Genomic DNA, 18,558 nt, shown 5'->3' with positions numbered 1-18,558 from the left:
TACAACAAATCGTTAGACTGTTTTTCAGAAAAGGCTATATATTCCAGCGATGTGGTGCGAGATGTAACAAAGTGCAAGATCTATTCAACGATCGTAGCATTAATGAAGGAAACCCTTATTTGATTCAGTTTCATGTATTTGTTAATTTAGATTTCACTTGTTGATGTTGTATGGCTTTTTATTAATTAATTCATTTGCTTTAAAAAAAAAATTATTATACCTCAGATAAGTAATTGTCGTTTGAACTTGAGTAACCCTTATCATACTTATTTTTTTCTAAACTAAATTAATCTAAACTTATTAGACTTGAAGTAAGTGAAAATTAGATGAAAATTAAAAAATATACCTATTTTTTTTAACCATAGGATTATATTTGACTAGAACCACAACCAAAGTTGTACCCTAGTGTATAATCTAATCTTCACCGCTAATGGTTAATTTTATTGTCTATAGTGTAATTATAGTACAAATTACAAAATAATAAAGGATCGGAAAAATACACTTTAATAATCCCAATTATTGCCGGTTTACCTTCAATAATCTCGACTAAGTTTATTTTCTTAATAATCCTAACTATGCACTCAGTTTTCCTAGAGTAGACCCAGCCGATCATCAACCTAATATAACAGGTTGCTTTGACACGTGACAGCATGTAAGTGGTTAAATTTTTATTTTATTTTTTTTTAAAAAATAAAAACTCTCCTCCCTACCAGCCACCCCCATCCCCCTAACCTAATCGAATTCCACCACCACCTTGCCGGAAACCTCCCCTTTCCCCTTCCACTCCACCGAAAACAACCACCTTCCACAGCCCCACCCCCGAAACTACCCCCTGTCTCCTCCCCCTTCGAAATTGCCTTAAACTAATCCTAGCCATTCGTGAAACCACCATTCCGCTCACGAAACCACCCTAACCTCCCTCCTTTTCCGTGTAGATCCATTCGCAAAACCATCCCAACCTCCTTCCTTATCTCCTTTTCTGTCTAGATCCGCAAGCAAAACACCCCAACCTCCCTTGCGACGGTCATTGGAGGTCGAATTGATGTTTCGTGGTGGTTGAATTGTTGGTGGCTACTGTGTGGACGTCGCTGGCGGTGCTGTAGTTGTAGCTGTTGTTGGGGCGAGTCCGACGAACAAGTGGCGAGCAATTACTGGTAAGTGTGGGGTGGATCGTGGCTGGTCGTTTTGGGGATTGTGAGGGTCATTGTTGGCGATGCGAGTCTGCGGGAGGAGCTATTATTGTGTTAGTGGCTGGTGGTTTTGAGGGTTGGGAGGCCGATTGGTGGTTTTAGGGGTTGGGAAGGGTGTCGACTGGTGGTTTTGAGGTGGCTGGTGGTTTTGGGGATTGGCCTGGGGGTGGTTGGGATTCTGGGATGGTTTTTGTTATTTTTTTTTCATTTTTTAAATTTTTTTTTCTAATATTAAGCCAATCATGTGGCATTTTAAAAAAAAATTACTCTTTCAGTAGGTAATCGATTTTTGGCTTTGCTCTAGAAAAACTAAATGAATGCATACTTAGGAATATTAAAAAATACATGTTAGTTGAGATTATTGTAGGTAAATCGACAATAACTGAGATTATTAAAATGTGTTTTTTCAGTAATTAATTAGGTTTTTTAAGTGTTAGTAAAGATCAATTCTTGCACGGACTAATTGAGGTCCCAACTGCAACTAACTCGAGCGGGTGGGCGTACTCATAGTTGAATTGCACCGAGAATGCGGCACATGATTACTGCCACGAAATTCGGGTCAGTTTCATCAAATTTTGTGGAACCCACTTACCACCATCATCCATATATTTCCATTATTATCTTTTGATTTTTTTTTATTTTTTTTTTGTTTATTTTTTGTTTTTTTTTATTTTTTTTTATTTTATTTTTTTTTTGAGTTTGTATATATTTATTCTATTTTATACAAATAAACTCTTCTCAATAATTTCTTATCAAACAAAATAATTATAAAAATCTTGCAATAATTCAATTATTTAAAACTTCATACATTTTGTGTTCTAAAAATCTAGAGTAACTACTAAATGTCTATACAACTACCAATTGGATATTGGTGTAGTGGTGATTGAGACTACACTTGGTAGGGAGGACTCGTGTTCGATCCCCCACAACAACAATTGGGAAGGGAATGGAACCTAACCACCCAGAACTGATCTCCGAATCCGGATTAGCCTTAAGGGTGAACCGGATGGAACAAAAAAAAATGTCTATACAACTAAACGTGCCTTAAGATTTTGTATCCTTGTACAAACTTTCAACAATAGAAACAAAATATATAAGCTTATAAGAAGTACAATAAAAACTTAAAACATTTTTAATGGCAAGCTAATTGTGTTAGTTAATCATGCTACTAAAGATTTCAAGGTACTCCCCTTTCTAGCTATTTTGTAATAATGATTAGCGACTAGTTTGTCAATCAAAGGAGTCTCTTTTAGCCTCCCATTTGTCAATCAACTTTCTATCACATAAATAAATTTACCCCAAGTTAATATATCTTTTCCTATAATGCTCAAGATATAACTTTAAAATTTTTAAAAAATTATAAATTAGGTCGTGTTCTATTCATCTGATCTTCACTTATTTAAACTTATCTTATTATCTAAACTTATTAAATATAAATGTAAAGCTATTTTTCTTGATCTTATCTGAATTGAAATTGTACTTATAATTATATACAAGTATAATACTTTTGTACAAGGATAGCTAAAGAATGAAGATTTATTATTATTATTATTATTAACAAAAACCTACAAAGTCAATCGATTTACAAGAAATTAGTGGGAGAGCCGACATACAATCTAGATTCCCCACTCCTCTAGTTATAGCAAAACCAATCCTGCTGAAGATGTGAGCAGCTGCATGAGCACCTATGTCCTGAGTCCTTGCAAACGCCTGAACCCACAACAACTTCCTTTTCTAATTCCCCCAAAGAAGAAAAGGATCGGAGAAGGGAAGAAAACCATAACTAATTTCCCTGCAACGCACCCCATACTTGTCTCGTTTCTATTGAGCAACAATCGACACAACACGACCAAGAACAAAGTCAGACAACCCTAATTGTGTCAAAGGAGAAGGCCCCGTCAAGTCAACACACACATCAAGGCCTCTATCCCAAGAATAAAGCAAAAACCTACAAAGTTAACCAAATTACAAGAAATTAGTGGGGAGTCGAGATACAATCTTGGCCCCCACCCCCACCCCCACCCCCTATAGCGAACCCGATCCTACTGAAGATGTGACCAGCTGCATGAGCACCAATATACAAAGTCCTAGCGAATAACATGCTTCAGCAATGCAACATCATCCTTCTCTAATTCCCCCAATGAAAAAAAGGAAAAAGGAAGAAAATCATAGCCAATAGCCCTACAACGCGCCCTATACTTGTCCTGCTTCCGCTGAGTAGCAACTGACACAATACGACCAGGAACGAAGTCAGACAACCCAGATTGTGTTAAAGGTGAAGACCCCGTCAAATCAACACACACATCAAAGCCTATGTCCCAAGAATAAAGTAGCACATCTGCAGGTCGTAGTGCCCCATCGTTCCCTCCGGTCAACCCAACATTAACCTCTTTTCTTGCAGAATTCCTAGACCAAAAACAAATATCAACAAGGGTATTGCGAATAATATTATGTCGATGTTTAATACCCATCATCCCAGCATAGAACATTGTATGATCCCCCAAAAATATTCCCATCGAAAACCCTTGAGCAAGCAGAATACGGTAATTAAACATATAATTCAGGTAATTAAAGTTTAGTAATTATCAAATAATGACATAATGTGTAATATTTTGCATAATAGTATGTATATTGTGTATATAAAAAAGTTATACGAACACTTAATTTACAAAAATTAAAGCTCGTATTTGGTAATTAAGAAATGATTTAAAATTTACAAGTTTGTACACGTGTAATCTAAACCATACTTGGTAATCCCTATCATAATTACTAGCTTGTTTGGGATTGGTTTTTGTTTTAAATTTTTTAAAGAAAAATAAGATAAAAAGCCAAAAATAGAAAACTAGAAAAAGTTGTTTCCACTTTTTGGTTTTTATCATTGTCTTGATTTCAATAAGTTTGACCAATTTTTGTTTTATTAAATGACATATCACATGATTTTAAAAAGCAAAAAACCAAAAAACAGAAAACTATAGAGATACCAAATGAAGGCCCTGTTCTCATCAGATTATTTTCAATTCAGTTCAGTTCTAATAAGTTCAGTTCAGTTCAACTCAGTTCAGTCAATGAGAACAGGGCCGAAGTATAAATTGACAGTTAGCAGTATATTTTTTGTTGGTATGTAAAAACATTTGTTTCATAATAAAAAGAAAATTTTGCCAATTGCAGCCATTTCAAATTTGTACTTTGCAAATTACAGCCATATAAAAAAATTTGCAAATTACAACCTAAAAGTACTAATAACTTGTTAATTGCCACCCAAATTAATTTTTTCCTCGATTTGTGTGATGTAAAGTGTTCCGTAGAGGTTTTTGAGGTCGTTTTAGATCTCAAGAAACCAAATTGAGCTCGGAATTAACAAAAGAATAATATAAGTGCCTCGTTTTGCGTATCAAAAAATATATTATGCAATTATTTTTGACGTGAAAACGACACACTTAGGTTTTATTTTTTTTTTTTATTTTTTTTTTAACAGCTCAATTTGGACCTTAAGAGCTTAAATGACCCCTAAAACCTCAACGGAATATTTTTCGACATGAAAGTCGATAAAAAAAATTGAATTGGTTGGCAATTTGCAGGTTGTAATTTGCAATTGGCAAATTTTCCTAATAAAAAATTACAATTAAATCAATTGAATATTTTAAAAAATAGGGATTATGAATGGTTGAGATTCAATGTTGAAAATGGATGGCTAAGATTAAAGCGTTATATTAATTGTGCTTTTTTTTTTTGAAATCCTATATTAATTGTCTTTTTAAGAAAGTCATTGTAGAATTTACGATAATAATTAACAATAAATTATTAAAATCCATAAAGTGATAAAAGTAATAATAAATATTATCGTAATATTTATTATCTTATTATTAAAAAAGTACTCCCTTGCTTTCCTTCAAAAAAAAAAAAAAGTACTCCCTTCGTCCCTTTATTATAATCCTATTTCTAGCATTTATTTCTCACATAATAGAGAAGTAGGAATCTAATTAAGGGACGAAGGGAGTAGTATTTAATATAATTAGATTAGACTTGATTCACTTGTTTGAACTTATTAGAACTTATAAGACCTAATCGAACTTATTGAAACGTTTTAAACCTAAATAAACTTATTAGACCTGATTGAAAATAATCAAAACATATATGAACATATTTTAGACCTTAATTAAAATTATTAGGTGAAGAGAACACAACCTTAGGCCCTGTTCTGTTCACCTTACTTCCACTTTTTTTAAGAAAAATAAGTTCAGATAAGGGTTAATTAATAAGTTCAGATAAGATAAGTTTAGGAAAAATAAGTTCAGATAAGTTCAAATAAGTTGTGATAAGGGTTAATCAAGGCTACTCAAGTCCAATTTATAACTAAAATAAGTTCTAATAAGGGCTAGTAAGTTCAAATAAGATCAGATAAGTAAAAATCAAGTGAATAAAACGCACCATTAAAACTACAAATAAGCATTTGAAGCCCATTTTTTAAATGCAATACTTTGATCCGTATGAAATTTTATGTGATTGAGTTGAATTAATTAAAATATTGAAAGCAGGGATGACAATCTAGTCCGAATCCGCCCCTAGTCCGATCCAATTCGAAGAAAAAAATCCGAACCGAATCCGAGAAATAATTATCCGAATCCAACTCCGTTTAAAAAATCCGACTCTGAGTCAAAAGAGGGTCGGCGTTGGAGTCTACTTAGAATCCGACTTATCCGATCCGACTCCGACTTTTTCATGTACTGATATATTTTTTATCATTCAATTTATGAATTTATTGGTCTTTAAAGTTGATTATATATTGGTTGCTATTGATAATTGGGTCAAAATTACTTTTAAAGTCGGAGTCGGATCGGGGCGGAGTCGGAGTATGGAAATTTAAGTCGGATCGGAGTCGGATGTCGGAGTCGGAGGCGGAGGCAGATAAACAATCTGACAGCTTGTAGGGTCGGAGTCGGATTTTGCATAATTCGATCCGAATCCGACCTATTGCCATCCCTAATTGAAAGTGATAATAGGTGAAGTGTTTATGTAAAACTGGATGTAAGTGAAGAACAATATTTATTAAAAAATTGTGAGTCTTGCCAAAAAAAAAAAAAAAAAGTGTGAGTTCCTTGATGATTAATAAAATCTTTAATTAATTGTAATGTTATTTGTACAGGAATGAACACATAGTGCAAAGAGGTATAATCTGTGTAAAAAAGTAATGTAAAATATTTTCACTAAAGAAAGTGTTGCAAGTAAAAAAGAAGAGGGAGTATATTCAAGAATGCATAAAATCACTCTTGAATGTTATGCTTATTTTATTATTTATTTAGCTTTTTATATGTAGTCCACTAGTCCTAGTGCCTTAGGGGATATGAATACACTTTTTCGTAATTTAATTAATAATGACTCTCTTTATGTATATCACATGAATATATCTTTTTTTTTTTTTTTTTACTCTTTATATATCTATCTCCACTCTCCACCCTATACCACACAATTACCAACATTATAATTTTAGCAAAGAACAAAGAAAATAACTACTATTAAGGGTGCGTTCTTGCAAATCTTACACCACAATAAATTTACTACTGTATTACCTCATTGGAGCGAATTGGCTTTGATTGGAGGTAGATCAGTGATAACTACCTCTAATTAACCTTGAAACTTATATTATTTAAACATCAAAAGTAGTTACTAAACATGAAATCAAAGTTAGAGTAAAACAAGTAAAGAGAAAAAAAAAAAAAAAAAAAAAAGTAAAGAAAAAAAGAAAGAATGGTAGTAAAACAAGTAAAGAATAATTAATTAGTTTTAGTCAAACTGTCTTATTAGAAACTATTTCCACTTGATTTTTCATCAACAATCGTTTTTTGTTTTTTAAAAAAAAGCGCAAAAAGAAAAAGGAAACCAAAAACGCGGAATTAAAACATCTCGTCAACCTATCATTCAAAAACATTCTGTAAAATCTTTTTGCCAACTTCATCTTTCTTTTTTTTTTTTTTTTTTAATTTTTTATAATAATTTATTTAATTAATTTATCCAATTAATTCAATTTTTTTCTCCTTATTTTCTCTCTCCTAACGACACCCTATATTCTCTCTCTCTCACCTAGCAGCAACCAAAGCCTCACTTTGAATCTAAGCCATTTTTCATCACTTTTTTAACTCCCCACTTCTTCCATTTTCTTCCATTTTTTTTTTCTTCTCGATTTTATTATTACTCATTCACATACTTACCGTTACTCTAATTTCAGTGACTAATAATTCATTGAACTTTGTGTCAAATTTTATTTTTGTTAATTTCTCCTCGAAGTTCCCACTTCTCCAAGTTAGTGAAATTCCTGTCGTTTCATTGTTTTTGCTCCTAAATTTTTTTTCCTGTTCTTCTTACTATTTGAATGAGTTCTTTAATTGGTGTGTTTCTTGTAAAAATTTGCTCCCCAAATTAAGTGGGTTAGTAAAAAAATGGGTGCATTAACTTGGGTTCTGCTTCAATTCACCATTTTTGGAGCTTTAACTGTAACTTGCGACTCATTTGTATCTGTTGAAGGTAATCCTTTTTTTACTCTCTTAGATCTTCGATTTTAATAATCATTTTTGCCAAGATTTAGTCGAATTTTTCTGGGAATTTATTTAATTGTTCTGGGTATTTCTTGATTTTGCTTGCTATATTTGGGGTGTTAATTTTGTCCTGATTTAGAAATGTGGTTAATTTTTTTATTTATTTTTTGTTGGATTTTAGTTTGGGCACTTACTGCTTTTAAAGAAGCCATATATGAAGACCCATATCTGGTATTGGCTGATTGGAATGGGTTAGATGTAACCCCTTGTCAATGGTCTGGTGTTACTTGTTCAGTTGCCAAAGATCATGTTGTTAAGCTGTAAGTTATTTTAATTAAATTTATAATCTTATGGAATTTCAATTATTATTGTATAATATAATGTATGATTTGTGTATTTCAGGAATATTTCTGGGTCATCTTTGAAGGGATTTATTGCCCCTGAATTGGGTCTACTGAATTACTTACAAGAACTGTATGTTGTTTGTTTGTTTGATAATTACTGTTGAATTTGTTTTTGATGAATTGTGTTTATGTTTGAATTGATGAATTAATTTCATTTTCAGAACTCTTCATGGTAATCATTTGATTGGGATAATACCTAAAGAAATCGGGTTATTGAAGAATCTTACAGTGTTGGATCTTGGAGCAAATCAGTTATCTGGGCCGATTCCTCATGAGATAGGAAATTTGAGTAGCATTAAGAAGATGTATGAATAAATTTGGTGTCATTACTTGTAGTTTGTTGTGTTTTTGTTTGATTTTGTTTCTAAGTTTAGACCTTTGATATATGCAGTAATTTACAGTCAAATGGATTGACCGGAATGCTACCTCATGAGCTTGGAGATTTGAAGTCTCTTCAGGAGCTTCACTTGGACAGAAATAAGCTCCAAGGAACCGTGCCTGGTGCTGCCACTCCGGACTTTAAACCCAACATGCATGGAATGTAAGTGTCGTTCACACAACACAAAATTTACCATGTATGGCTTGTTAAATAATGTCTATAAATCTAATCCTTTGAAAAAAGTTTTTGCTTTTTGTAGTGAATTTTCTTGACATGTATTACTTTCAATAGTTGCTTAGAGTGAAAAACAAAACTTGCAATTGTTATGTCTTTGTATGTATGGACTATGAGTCTATGACTGTAGAAGCTTTTGTCTTTAATTGTCAATTAGTTGATATTCGTTAAGAGCATATCAATTAATCCGTTCCTCAAAGCGTATCTATGGAACTTGGAAAATATTAGAATTTATTGTAGGATGATTTAGTTTGAGTGAATGCTGAAAACTTCCCTTTAAATTCCATAGTCCTTTCTCGTGGTAGGTCTAATTTATTTTTTATTTTTGTAAATTTAAGAAGCTTATCAAAAATGCAGGGATTGAACGTCTGAACTAAATTATACTTTTCTTCGCTAGAATTTGGAAGCCCTGTTGAGTTTATCGAGAAGGTTTCCAGTGGTAGTAAAGTCATGAGTAGCTTCAATCATTACAAGATCCCTCTGGTTTTTGAGGTCATGTTTTGAGAAGGAAGAAGCTTGCAGATCATGTGCCTTCGGCTTCTTTAATTAAACCATGTTATAGTTGACTTAAAACAGAAAGCATATGATTGCCACCAATAGTTGTCAATAACAGTTAATTTAAATGCTTTCTAGAAGTTGTGCCAATGATGATTAGGGAGTATAAAGACTCTTGGGATAGTGCTTATATTCTTAAAGTTGTCAACCAATAGCTGTGTTGCTAATTTAGTTTGGAATTTTCAGGTATGCAACCAATGGGAATGCTACAGGTCTTTGTCGCTTGCCTCAGCTAAAAGTTGCTGATTTCTCATATAACTTCTTTGGTGGAAGCATCCCAAAATGTTTGCTACATCTGCCAAGGTTGGTTTAAATGATACGCTATTCAGAGCTCCCACATCTCAATGGCCTCTTGCATGCAAATGCTGACTTTGTCTTACATCTTCTGCAGTGCAAGCTTTCAGGGTAATTGTCTTGAGGGCAGGGATTTGAAACAGCGCTCAGATGCACAATGTGGTAAGTAGAAGCTAATCTGGAACATTATCTGCTCGATCTGTTTCTCTTGCTTTATCCAAGCAAGACTAGGAAGGTGGAAGAATAGGAACTTTGAAAGCCTGTTTCTCTTGCTAAGTCCAATCACAGTCGTTAGAAAAGAGTGAAAAAAAAGGAAATAAGATAAACACTATGAATGTCTATGATATCAGTTTATGCACTTGCTAGAACTAACAGTGTGAAAGAGTTGATGTTCTTTGGGAAACACTCTAAAGTCTTAATGCAAATATGCACCAATTTTAGAGCCTCCTTTTGAGGCGGCTAATTCTGGTATTAGAATATGGATGATTCCATTTTGTTAAATGCTTCAGTATGGAGGGGCCATGATTTATATTGTGCTTATCACAGGATCTTCTATAAATGCCAAATCTCATTCAAATTCCAATGCCAGCACAAAGCACAAGTCTTCAGAAGATGAAGCCAAGCACCGGAGATCGAGACCTACTTGGCTTTTAGCTTTAGAAATTGTGACTGGTACCATGGTTGGCATTCTCTTGATCACTGCTCTGACAACTACATACAAAAGGTGCAACAATAAATCATCTATGATCATCCCTTGGAAGAAATCTGGAAGTGACAAAGAACGCTTGGCAGTATATATTGGTAAATTTCCCTCTATCAACTATGCTCTCTGGTTTCCTAAATAACATACATTAAAGTTATATTTGCTGATTAATTATTTGCTCCTGATTTCTGTTCATTAATAATCTCATCAGCAGATTCTGAGTTGTTGAGAGATATACAAAAGTTCAACAGACAAGACCTTGAAGTAGCTTGTGAAGATTTTAGCAATATCATTGGATCTTCCTCTGATAGTATGATTTACAAAGGCACTATGAAAGGTGGATCTGAGATTGCAGTGATATCCTTCTGCATCAAAGAAGAGCAGTGGACTGGCTATCATGAGCTTTATTTCCAGAGAGAGGTACTGTTGAAGTATTCTGTTTTGGCCCTGAGATAGTTTTGAAAATTTAATTCTTACTTGTTCAAACTATACTGTGATTAGGTGGCAGATTTAGCAAGACTAAATCATGAGAATGCTGCTAAGCTGCTGGGTTATTGCCGAGAGACTCCTCCTTTCACACGGATGCTTGTTTTTGAATATGCGTGTAATGGAACTCTGTATGAACACCTGCATTGTAAGTGAAATGTCCTCTGTCTCAGTTAATTGTGTCAGTCTTACTCATAAGTAACAGAAGTATTGATGCTGTGTTGAAATTGAAATTGTAGCCATGTTTGCTGATGGAGAAGGCTGCCAGCTGTCCTGGACACGGCGTATGAAAATCATAATAGGCATCGCCCGTGGATTGAGATATCTTCATACAGAACTTAACCCTCCATTCACTATATCTGAGCTGAATTCTAGTGCTGTATATCTTACTGAAGATTTTTCACCGAAGGTTAGATATAATTTTCTATTTTTTGTTTCTTTCCTAAGCACTCTTTTGCGTTTTGGTTGGATATTTTATAACAATATCAATTACGAGTAGATGATATTTTGGTTATATGCTTGATATTATGATACTTGATCCAATTGAATCCAACCTGAAACGTTTCTTGCAGCTGGTTGATTTTGAAAGCTGGAAGACTATCATTGCAAGATCGGAGAAAAATTCTTCTGCCATAGATAGTAATGGTGCTATCTGTGTTCTGCCACGTTCAATTGAGGCACGTCATTTAGACATAAAGGGTAACGTTTATGCATTTGGAGTACTTTTGCTCGAGATAGTCAGTGGCAGACCACCCTTCTCCAAAGACACAGGAAGCTTGGTAGATTGGGTACGAAATCTGGATTTATGTTCTTTTAAGTTATTATGGACTGCTTAGTAAAAACAAAGAAAGAAAATTTAAATTAGTTTGCATTAATAGTTAGTTTCTTGTTTCAGGCTAGGGAATACCTTGAGGTACCTGAAGTTATGCCCTATATCGTAGAGAAACAATTGAAGCATTTTGAATATGAGGACCTCAAAGCGGTTTGTGAGGCAGCAAGTCTTTGCCTGAATCCTGATCCTGTCAAGCGACCATTGATGCACGACTTGTGCACTTTACTGGAGAGCCGCATTGATCTCTCTATGTCAGCTGAGCTCAGATCATCTTCTTTGGCGTGGGCAGAACTGGCACTCTCTACATGATCATAGTTGAAACTAACATACTTACTGTAAAGCAAATTATAGTTTTGATGATACCTCTCTCGATTCTTTTCCCCACTCTTCTCCCCATCTCTCATCTGGTTTTCATCCCTGAAGATCATGTAAAGTTTTTTTCAGCTTCTGGCTTAGGAATATATATAGGAAAGTTTTATGGATGCCATGAATGTACACTGAGTATCTTGTTAGTAGATTGATATTACTAAAGTTAATGAAGATCTCTTTGCTATATCTCAGTCTCTCCAAAACTGTTTGCTAGTGGATTGATATTATGGAGTACAAATAATAGTACCAGTTAAAACATTTCATTAATAAAATAACCACTTAATTTTTTTTTAATAGTAGTATGATTTTATGGTACACTTTAATTAATCAGAATTACATGTAATGTTAGAAACAATTTGAAAACTTTACGAACCCCTATTTTGTTCATCTAGCTTATCTAAGTTTCAACATACAACTAAAATAATTTTTATAAAAAAATCTTTTTATTTTATTCGGAGTACATGATAATATTAGTTAGTCTTGTGGTACGGAGTAATGGCTAAGTTTTTTTAATTTTTTTTTTTTTTTTTTTCCCCTTCATTCATCCAAAGACTAAATTTGAAGACGTAAATATCCAATATAGTTGGAGAACTAGGAGTTGGTAATTTGGTATCAATAGTCCGTAGGACCCTGAAACTAATGGAGAATGAGGAAAATGCAATGGAAGTATTACTAATTAAAGCTATTTTAAAGCAATGCTATGATTTTGCTTCCTTGTTACTCAAAGGAATAGACTCTAACAATACAACCCCATCTCTTTTTGTGGGTCAAGAGGGACTCTCCACTCTTAAGCATTGTATTATTTGTACATCTTGGTGTTGGTAATAACTACTTTAACTAGTAAAGAAAAGTTAAAGCCCTCCACAGACTTCACATGACGATGTTGTGCTGCAATTTTGTGTCATCAAAGGCAATGTACTTGGATTTACATACGAAGTACATGTAGGAAGTTTAGAAATATTCGACTATTTTCATATTATCTTTCAGAAACGCCAAAATACTTCAAATATTTTGAATTATTAATAATGTTGTATACATACATATGAGGTACATATTACATTATTACGAAGTACTGTCATTTAGAAAGGAGTAAGATATCTATTCTAAGAGAGTTGCTTATTATTTGTCTTAAAACTAACTTCTTTTTCATTCTTAAAAAATAATTTTGAAAATCATTAATTTCCTCGAAAGAATCTTTCATGGCATATATTAGGTAAAGTGTTGGGGACTTCTTTGTTAATATCATCAAATTAAGGTAGGTCAGTGTAACAGAAATATTTCTTCTGTAACATCATTGGTAGGATTTCATACCCTTTGAATAAAAAATGAAGAAAAGTTGAGCTAACTACTACACCGACTTTGCTTGCTTGAGCTTATATTTTAGTGCTAATCTCAAGAGTTGGAACCAAATGACTTACCTCATTCCGGTACAAAATTACAAATCGTGCTTTCATAATATTGATATCTGTTAATCTTGTATGATTTTTGTCTAAAATTTTCAAGTTTCACAATTATTTTCCCTCAATTGATACTGTAAAACAGTATAAAACAAACATTAGTACATTACCATGCAAGATTTTATTGTATTTGAAGAGAGCGAGTTCCTAATCTAATACGAAGTTAATTGTTAACCAGATCAGTAAATTACTCTACTAAAAAAGTACAGCATATATATACTACGAAGTATTTTTATTCCCTCTTGTTACCCTACCAATCAAGCTAGATAAGTTACATGAGTCACTTCCAAGAGATATTCAAATGACTGATGCAGAGAGATGTAGATATACGAATTAGTAACTCTTTCCAATAGTGAAGCCATAATAAAACATATTCGGCACATCATTCTTAACAAGAATGATTAACCAAGAATGATTAACATATACGTAAATATTAAAAATTTTGTTCAATACAAAGTCAGTGAATGCATGCAGGATAACTTAGAAACCGAATCACAATACTTTTTTTTAAAAAAAGCAACATCTAAACAGCTACCAAAATTTCCGGGCAAAATTGCCTCAATGCTTAGCACGAGAGAAATGGTTGTCATTGGGATTTCTTTTACCACTGAACACTGCTAATGCTTGTCTCACAGGAGGCCTGTTATAAGCTTTCTTATCAGTGTGATGAGTTTGATGACCAAAGACGCTATCCCCAGCAAATATATCATCATCCTACATAACATTTGAAATAACAGTGTTAATTTAAAGATTAAATTACATGAAACAAAGAGCAAAAGGGAGAAAGTAACCTTAGACTTTTTCTTTGTCCTGGGGTATAAGAACTTCTGTGGGATCTGATCTTCCCGTAATATGGGATTCTTAGTCATGGAATCTCTTCCTCCTTGGGGCAAAGGGAGTGAAAACTGCAAAAGATGAAGAATTAGCCAACAGGATGGGCAAATTTATCTGAAGATAAACATTGCATCAGAGCCACGCTTTTTGTCCTCTTATAAGGATGCATACACCAGCCCTTTGCCGAGGAGCCTAGGTAATAAGGTCCTCAACGTATGAAAAAATAGGCAAACTAGGAAGGGAATTACTGAACAAAAGCAACATTTAAAGTAGATGTCAATACTAATAAATCAATGATTAACGCCTCATAGCAGTAACACACTAGCAAGAACAAATGCACAAGTATTAAGTACTGCCTAGAGCCCAAGACTTCCGATAAGAGCAAAACATATAAGAAACTGTACCTTTGTGCCACGCAAGGAGTAACGATGCCTTCGAGCTTGTAGCACAACCCCATTCTCGCCTACTGTAACAGCCACCTTCCTTAAGGTACCACCATTGCCACACTTTGGACAAAAGATTCTACCAACTTCAGCGGTTACATGCTGGCAGGCATGACATTTTAGTACCCACCTAGACAATTACCCCAAAATCAGAACGTCTGACAATCATATAAAAAATCACTATGTACAAGATTACAAGGAACTAAAACTCATGCATTCAAGTATAAAGGTTGCCCACCCCACCCATACTGACAAAATTATTAGCAAGTGATAGTGCTGATAGCTGGTGTTTGACATGCATTCCTCTAGATAACAGGACAATGTACAATATGTTTTAATCAAGTCTCATTAAACTTCAGATTATGTTGCTATATTATGCGACTATTAGGTACCCTAAGTGGGAACATGGAGATGTTATTAAGGAGTTACATTACCTGTGCAACTCACGTATCTGCATTCCTCCAGGGGCTAGCAAACGTAAACCCATCTGAAGAATAACATTTTGCATAGCAAAGTCTCCAGTGATACAAGCAACACTTGAATCAGATAAAGACCTCAGCATCCAGCTCTGTTCACTGCCATCATCCTCTGCATATGAGGTATCAACACTTCCATTCTCCACATGATCTAATCCTTCATTGTCATCCCCTTCACCCCCGGAATGAGTATTTACTGAGTGACCATCTACCGATTGAACTTCCAAATAAGAATCAATTTGCTCATTCTGTTCTTCATGAGTTTCCAAAGCATCTTCTTCAAGTCTAATCTGTTCCAAAATTGATGAAATATCCTCAGTACCATTTGTCCCATCAGTGTCCATTTTATCATCAGAAATTCCTTGATCAACTTCCTCTACAATATTTTTATTGACTTCTTGCTGCTCATCATCTTTTAAAGATGCCTCGTACATATCACGACGAGCCTTTCTTCTGAGGAACCTTCTATGGGTGCCTCGACTGACGGCAGGACGCCAATCACCATCATCATCATCATGTTGTCCTTGAGATGCATCAATCCCATCAGCCACCATTTTTTTCCCGTCAATTTTTACCTCCCTCTTTTTGGGCGGGTATCTTCTGTATCTCCTTGCAGTCAGGCCAGCACCATCTTGATCTTCACTACCATTTCCAACAGAGCCATCTTTCAAACTCATTTGGTCCTCAACAGGAATATTTAACGTTATATCCTTCAACGGAAGAATTTTAGAATTAGGATCTGGACCACTGTCTGTCGCACCTTCTAAAGCTTCCCACTCCTCAAGATTAGGAACATTGGAACCCCAACCAGGCAAGTCCTTCTCAGGCAATCTCCGTACGTTCAAAACATGGATAGGGGGAGGGCTGTCTCTAAGATGACTAGTACCATGAATTTGAGCCTCCAATGTGTAAGTTAGAGCAATGAGCTTAAGATCAACATCAGAAAGAGTCTGCAGGTCACCAGTTGCTCTAGCAAAGCTGACAACTGTCAATAATCCATAGACACAAGTCAATTTGTATGCTAATTATAGTAAAACAAAATGAATTCTCCAAACCCTCAATACAATGTATCAAACACAATGTAACACATACAGTACAAATATAATGAATTTTCTGATAAGTGCCTCCATAATTGAGTTGTCCTAATACTTCATAATTCATAGAATACTGACACATAACATTTAATACTCAGGAAAAAAAGTCCTCGTACTAGAGAAAACAATTACCATAATTTCAGTAGCTCGAATTCTTTAATTGATAACATGTAACTGAATGGTTTGGCAGCGATCAAAACTATATGAAGTAATCACTATAGCTAAATAAAGATTCATCAACAAATGACTACCCTATCCTGCCCAATAAACAGCAATCCAGCAAGCAAAGATTTAACAAGTAGCAAATCCCTCATTTCATGAAACTAATAACAAGAACGCGAGAAGAATGCCAAAAGGCTCTTACACAAGTATACTAATTAATCTGAGAAGTTCTGATACTCGAGAAAATACATACTACTGTAGTACATAAACTACAAGCAAAAGACATAACAGTAAACACAAACTTACGAAGACAATCTCCACCATATTTTGGCAGCTATTTACTAGTTTACTCCCATAAATCAATAATCTTTAATACAGTAATACCTAAGGTCTTACTATTGTCAAGAACTATTCATTAGATCACAACCAATGAGCAAGATACAAACTTTTTCAACACTTTGCTAGGCGGTAACTTAAACGCAGTACAAACATCAAAACATTTCAACAGCACAATTATAAAATACCCATTTGAAATTCAACTCAATCAATCAATAATAACACAAAACAAGCCATATTGAACAAAATCCACAAATTCAACAATCAAATAGAATCCAAAAACAAAAGAGAGAGATAGAAACAGACCTTTTTTTAGAGATTCAGGGGAAGGTTCCAACGTATCAACAGTGAAAGGCAGAAAAGAGAGCCGATGACGAGAAGTGGGGTCACGAATTTCATTGATAACTTCGGAAACAGACACAAATTTATCAGCTAAAGAAGGGAGTCTCTCTCCTCCTTGGATGATGGCGTTAGCATCAACAATGGCAACTGCTATGCCTTTGTTTGATTTGCAGGTTTCGAAGAGTTGTGTGGGTGTTTGAGGTTGGTGTGCTGGGCTTGGTTCTGGGGTTTGCTTCACTATGTTCGCCCAACATGGTGCGGCTGATTCCGGCGGTGGCGGCGGTGGTGCGGCTGATTCCGGCGGTGAGTCCATTGCTTAGAGTTGAGGGAAGAGAGAAGGAGAGCTGAGTGGATGTGACGAGAAAGGGGTGATAAACATAAACCCTAAGAGTTTGACGACGTCGTTTTTCGTTGTTCTAATATTTTCCGTAATTCCGTATGATTCCGTATCTGGTATCTTGTTACTTGACTTGTATAATTTTTTTTTTTTAAATAATATGGGGTCGTTTGGTAATTGGATAATTTGGAATGGATTGTCAATTAAAAAAAGAAAAAGAAAAATTACATTCTATCTATTTTTTTGTTTGATTGAGCTTTTTTTTTTTTTATTAATGTAATCTCATACCCAAAGAATTCTAACTCTACCCCATACATATGAAATCCCATACCTACTTTCCCCCTAAGATTAACAATCCATTCTAATAATGAAGAATCCATTCCAATATTAAACTAAACAACTTTAGGCTAGTATGGATTTTAGAATCCATGCATTTCTTGTATGAGATTTCATTCCCATTCATTCCAATATAATGAACCAAAAACCCCCATATTTCTGATTTTCAATACCTCTTAATAACCTTAAAACTCTTTAACATTTCCTACAAGAAAAAAAAAAATCTCTAATTTTTAAGGATTATATATATTTTAACAAATAACACCACAAAAATCACACAAATTTGATTATAACACCACAAATTTTAAAACTTCTATTGTAACACCACTTAAAAATCCAAAAAATTGATTTCACCACCACTTAACCTTGCCATCAAAAAAACCGTTAGTGGACCCAACATTGTATACGTGTCAATTACTTATTGGATAAAAAAAAAATGAAAAATTAAAAAAAAAGAATTTTAAAAAAGGAAAATCCCTAAAATCTAACCCAACCACCATCGGCGCCGGTTTCCACCACCCAATCCCAACCAACCATCCTCAACCGACGAAACCAACCAAGCTGACCACCCTTGATCGTCGAAACCAGTCCAACTGTACCCAACCTGCCCCTATTTGGTTTCTGGGTACGGGTTTGGGTCCAGGTGAGGGTGAGGGTGAAGGTGAGGGACTAAGGGTGAGAGGAGTGGGGCAGTTTGTGGGTTTGGGTATGGGTTGGGTTTTAAGCGGTTTGGCGACGGTTTTTTGGGTAGGGCAGAAGAGTTCG

At 34.5% G+C, this 18,558-nt stretch overlaps 2 protein-coding genes across 3 annotated transcripts; one reads left to right on the top strand and one right to left on the bottom strand.

Annotated features, from left to right (window-relative positions):
* The first annotated feature begins 7,221 nt into the window (after positions 1-7,221).
* LOC145569111 (putative LRR receptor-like serine/threonine-protein kinase At1g63430) lies at positions 7,222-12,162 on the top strand. 2 transcript variants are annotated; one of them, XM_081628478.1, is made up of 13 exons: positions 7,222-7,709; positions 7,902-8,040; positions 8,123-8,194; positions 8,286-8,429; positions 8,516-8,665; positions 9,479-9,595; positions 9,684-9,748; positions 10,133-10,387; positions 10,504-10,709; positions 10,791-10,923; positions 11,015-11,184; positions 11,348-11,563; positions 11,671-12,162. In XM_081628478.1, the coding sequence occupies exons 1-13, from the start codon at positions 7,625-7,627 to the stop codon at positions 11,914-11,916; spliced, it is 1,998 nt and encodes a 665-aa protein (XP_081484604.1). In that variant the 5' UTR covers positions 7,222-7,624; the 3' UTR covers positions 11,917-12,162. The 2 variants fall into 2 exon arrangements, with proteins under 2 accessions (XP_081484604.1, XP_081484603.1); XM_081628477.1 differs by having other exon boundaries at positions 10,501-10,709.
* Positions 12,163-13,811: 1,649 nt separating this feature from the next.
* Positions 13,812-17,461, bottom strand: LOC145567706 (RNA-binding NOB1-like protein). The gene is made up of 5 exons (XM_081627066.1): positions 17,085-17,461; positions 15,145-16,171; positions 14,672-14,840; positions 14,225-14,338; positions 13,812-14,147 (listed from the first exon to the last, which is right to left on the bottom strand). The coding sequence occupies exons 1-5, from the start codon at positions 17,431-17,433 to the stop codon at positions 13,992-13,994; spliced, it is 1,815 nt and encodes a 604-aa protein (XP_081483192.1). The 5' UTR covers positions 17,434-17,461; the 3' UTR covers positions 13,812-13,991.
* Positions 17,462-18,558: the final 1,097 nt, after the last annotated feature.

Source organism: Chenopodium album, chromosome 11, assembly GCF_948465745.1.
Source record: "Chenopodium album chromosome 11, dcCheAlbu1.1, whole genome shotgun sequence".
Classification (NCBI taxonomy): Eukaryota; Viridiplantae; Streptophyta; class Magnoliopsida; order Caryophyllales; family Amaranthaceae; genus Chenopodium; species Chenopodium album.
This window is presented reverse-complemented; position numbering and strand designations above follow the sequence as displayed.

Bases quoted from the DNA above. Each gene is read 5' to 3' on its own strand.
- LOC145569111 (XM_081628477.1), top strand. From the start codon at position 7,625: ATGGGTGCATTAACTTGGGTTCTGCTTCAATTCACCATTTTTGGAGCT. The intron at 9,749-10,132 runs GTAAGTAGAAGC...TGCTTATCACAG, and splicing joins GCGCTCAGATGCACAATGTG to GATCTTCTATAAATGCCAAA. The intron at 10,388-10,500 runs GTAAATTTCCCT...TAATCTCATCAG, and splicing joins ACGCTTGGCAGTATATATTG to CAGATTCTGAGTTGTTGAGA.
- LOC145567706 (XM_081627066.1), bottom strand. From the start codon at position 17,433: ATGGACTCACCGCCGGAATCAGCCGCACCACCGCCGCCACCGCCGGAA. The intron at 16,172-17,084 runs GTCTGTTTCTAT...GATTATTGACAG, and splicing joins CCCTGAATCTCTAAAAAAAG to TTGTCAGCTTTGCTAGAGCA. The intron at 14,339-14,671 runs GTACAGTTTCTT...CATCTTTTGCAG, and splicing joins ACTCCTTGCGTGGCACAAAG to TTTTCACTCCCTTTGCCCCA.